Source organism: Coturnix japonica (genome assembly GCF_001577835.2).
Source record: "Coturnix japonica isolate 7356 chromosome 1 unlocalized genomic scaffold, Coturnix japonica 2.1 chr1random1637, whole genome shotgun sequence".
Lineage (NCBI taxonomy): Eukaryota > Metazoa > Chordata > Aves > Galliformes > Phasianidae > Coturnix > Coturnix japonica.
Genome location: NW_015439071.1, coordinates 1 through 3,115, shown reverse-complemented (window position 1 = coordinate 3,115; position 3,115 = coordinate 1). Strand labels below are relative to the sequence as shown.

General features: G+C 57.9%; 1 protein-coding gene across 1 annotated transcript; it reads right to left on the bottom strand.

The window, feature by feature from the left end:
* Positions 1 to 9: 9 nt before the first annotated feature.
* On the bottom strand, positions 10 to 2,061 carry LOC107306767 (pannexin-2-like). The gene has a single exon (XM_032441574.1). The coding sequence runs from the start codon at positions 2,036 to 2,038 to the stop codon at positions 1,664 to 1,666; it is 375 nt and encodes a 124-aa protein (XP_032297465.1). The 5' UTR covers positions 2,039 to 2,061; the 3' UTR covers positions 10 to 1,663.
* Between the last annotated feature and the right edge of the window lie 1,054 nt (positions 2,062 to 3,115).

The following is a 3,115-nucleotide window of genomic DNA, read 5'->3' as shown; positions in this document are numbered from 1 at the left end:
GTATGTTTGGTGGCCCTGCCAGGCAGGGGGGTTGGAACTACATGATCCTTGAGGTCCCTTCCAACCCGGGTCATTCTGTGATTCTGTGAGTTTTGCTTCTGAACTCCGAAGTAGAATTGAATCCACTAATCCTGAGCTCTTAGGCTACAACCCAAAGAATCAACCCAATTTCATTGGCCCCTTACAACCTGTACAACTTGCTCTTGTATCTTTTCCCTTTTTCCTCATATTTTGATGGCTGTAGATCAAATGACCAAACAAATGGCATCAAATGAGGTAAAAGCACTGTCCCAGTGACATAAAGAAGGTTTCTGTGTTGCCTTGTAAATCTTTCTCTAGACAAGACACAACAGGTTACTGCTCTTAAGAAGCAGATGATTTTATAGGGCCAAGAGAGCACACAAGGTCTGTAACTAGAAACAAATGCCATTGCTTTCAGCACTTCTGAAACAAAAATCAACTGAAACATTCAAGGCCACGACTGCCATCTTAGAAAGGAGTCATCCACAGCATAAAACAAACCCAACTGCAGAAACACGGGCAGATGTGAGCAATGAGTGAAGTCAGTAGACATCTTCTCTTCCAAAAACTTGCATGGCCCACAGTGTGGACATGTGGAGGAACATCTGCTGTACGAACCTCAGAGTCACTTACACTTGTGGCTCCCTCCGCAATCTGCAGCCTCAGAGGATTTGTTCAAAGAGTGTTACAGTTACTGCTGTCTGCACAAGCAGTGATTCATCAACAGACCTGTCAGTGAACTCACACAACAGTAAGGGCGCATAACCTTTCTTGCTCCCAAGGTCAAACTGAGGCCTACTAGCAGTAAATCACCAGCACTGTGAAGGCAGGTATATAAGCAGGCACTCTCAGTGCCTTCCGCAAATGCCTTTTTATTACTGTTTCCTTTCTACAAACCAGAGGAAGGGATCCCAGCACTTCTCTATTCTACACTAAAGATCCACAGAAGCAGCAGTTCCCTGCCTCTCAGTCACTGCAAAAGAACAGTTCTCAGGTGTTCAGCAGGCTCATTGTGCCCTGAGAACATGGTTTCATGAAGAGGCCTCTAGATGACCATGCAAAAACACGAAGCTATCATCAACTGTGGCTGAAAAACTTTAGATATTTAAATATATTCAAAAAATGGGGTGAATTCAAAATGCTTAAGCTATCATCCAGAAAAATCTCCACCTAAGGTGCTTTTCACAAGCAGTTACTCTTCTAAGTAACAGGACAGCGAAAGCAAAGTGTTAAGGATGTCTGTGTTGGAGGTCAATCCCCAAGCTACATGTCAAGGACTGCACTCAGCTGTGTTTGGATGGACTGCCCACAACCAAGTCCCACTAACCATACGAGCTACAACCTGCCAGTCTGTGTATTAAAACACTGGTAATTTCACATGGATCCCCACTGTGAAGCTCCAGGGGACCAAACAAGCCACACAGTGCCATGCACACTCTTCAGGCCGATGCATGAGAGAGGCAGTGATGGCTACCTGCAATGCTAACAGCCTGAGAGCTGCACAATGTATTGGGGTCAATACTTTCCAAGTCTCATCAACACCTGAGCCAGCTTCAAGGCAGGAAGGGCCGTGCACTGTGAGCAGCAGGCAACCAAACAGGGCTTCTTGAACTGCAGAAATCTGTATGTAAACTGTAGGCCCTTAAAAGCCAACAACCATCACGCTGGAGACTTCTGACACGGCCACACAGCACGGCACCAGGTGCCCGTACCGCGCCGCTGCCCCCCGCACAAGGCCGCTCTTCACAGCCGTGAGGGCGCGGCCGCCCCGCCCCGCCCCGCCGCCCTTACCCGCGAAGTTCTTGGTGAAGACCAGGGTGACGAGCAGGATGGGGATGAGGACGGTGCCGATGGTGACCACGCGGTCGAAGGGCAGCTCCAGCTTCAGCTGCAGGAGCAGCGCCGCCAGCGCGCCCGCCTTGTCATCCTGCTGGCCCGGCAGGATCAGCTCCTTCAGCTTCTCTCCCGCCAGCAGCGCGGTGGCCATGTCGGGGTGGTTATCGATGATGTGTTGCATAAGCGGCGGCGACGGGCGGCCTCACACCGCCGGGCCTCCCCGGGGGCGGGCGGCGCGATGCGCTGCGGTGCGGTGCTGCGCTGCGGGCGGCTCCGGCCTGCGGGGACAACGGGCGGCAGCGGTAACGGGCGGCGGTACCGGCAGCGCGGCCCGGCCTCGCCATCCCGCCGCCTCTCGCCCAGCGGAGCCGTGCCCTGCGGGGTCGGGCGCGGTAGCGCAGCCCCGGCGGGGAGAACGGAGCGGCACGAGGTGACGGCCCGGCACAGGAGCGCTGCCCCGCACGGCGCCCCGTGCCCGCACCGCAGAACCGCCCCGGGGCATTACCTGGCGGCTGCGCCTCTGGCGGCTCCCGGGGCCGGCGAGCAGAACCGGCGGCTCGGAAACAGCGGCGGAAGCTGCAAATGAACTCACGCCGGACCTTCCTGCCGGAAAAGGGTCCCCGCACCTCCAGCAGCGACGCGGCCGCTCCGGGCGCGGGGCCGATGCTCGGTGCTGCAACGGGCGGCCGGAGCCTGCATGGGAGCGTCCGACCGCACCGAGCGGCGAGAGAGAGGGGAACGCGGGGAGGAGCGGAACGGAACGGATGGCGGGAGCGCCGAGCTGTGTGAGGTTTTAAAGGGAACGGCCGCGGCCGCAGAGCGGGAGCCAGCGGAGCGCAACACGTTGCGGGGCACACGGCGATGCCGCGTCCCCGCGGGGAGGCACCGCGCATGCGCCGGCGGCGCTCCGGGGGCGCGGGTCGAGGCGGAGCGGGGGGATGCGCCTCGTCCGGCCGCGTCGCAGCGCCATGAACGGGGCAGGGGCGGCGGCTGCCGTGTCCGTGCGGTGCTGCTAGGGACGGCGGGCCGTGGAAAACCGAGCTGCAGCCAAGAGGACGCAGCCCCGGAGGTCCCCAACCCGGTGCGTGTCAGAATCACAGAATGACCCGGGTTGGAAGGGACATCAAGGATCATGTAGTTCCAACCCCCCTGCCTGGCAGGGCCACCAAACATACACCTTTACTAGATCAGGTTGCCCAGGGCCCCGTCCAACCTGGTCTTGAACACCTCCAAGGACGGGGCATCCACAACCTCCCTG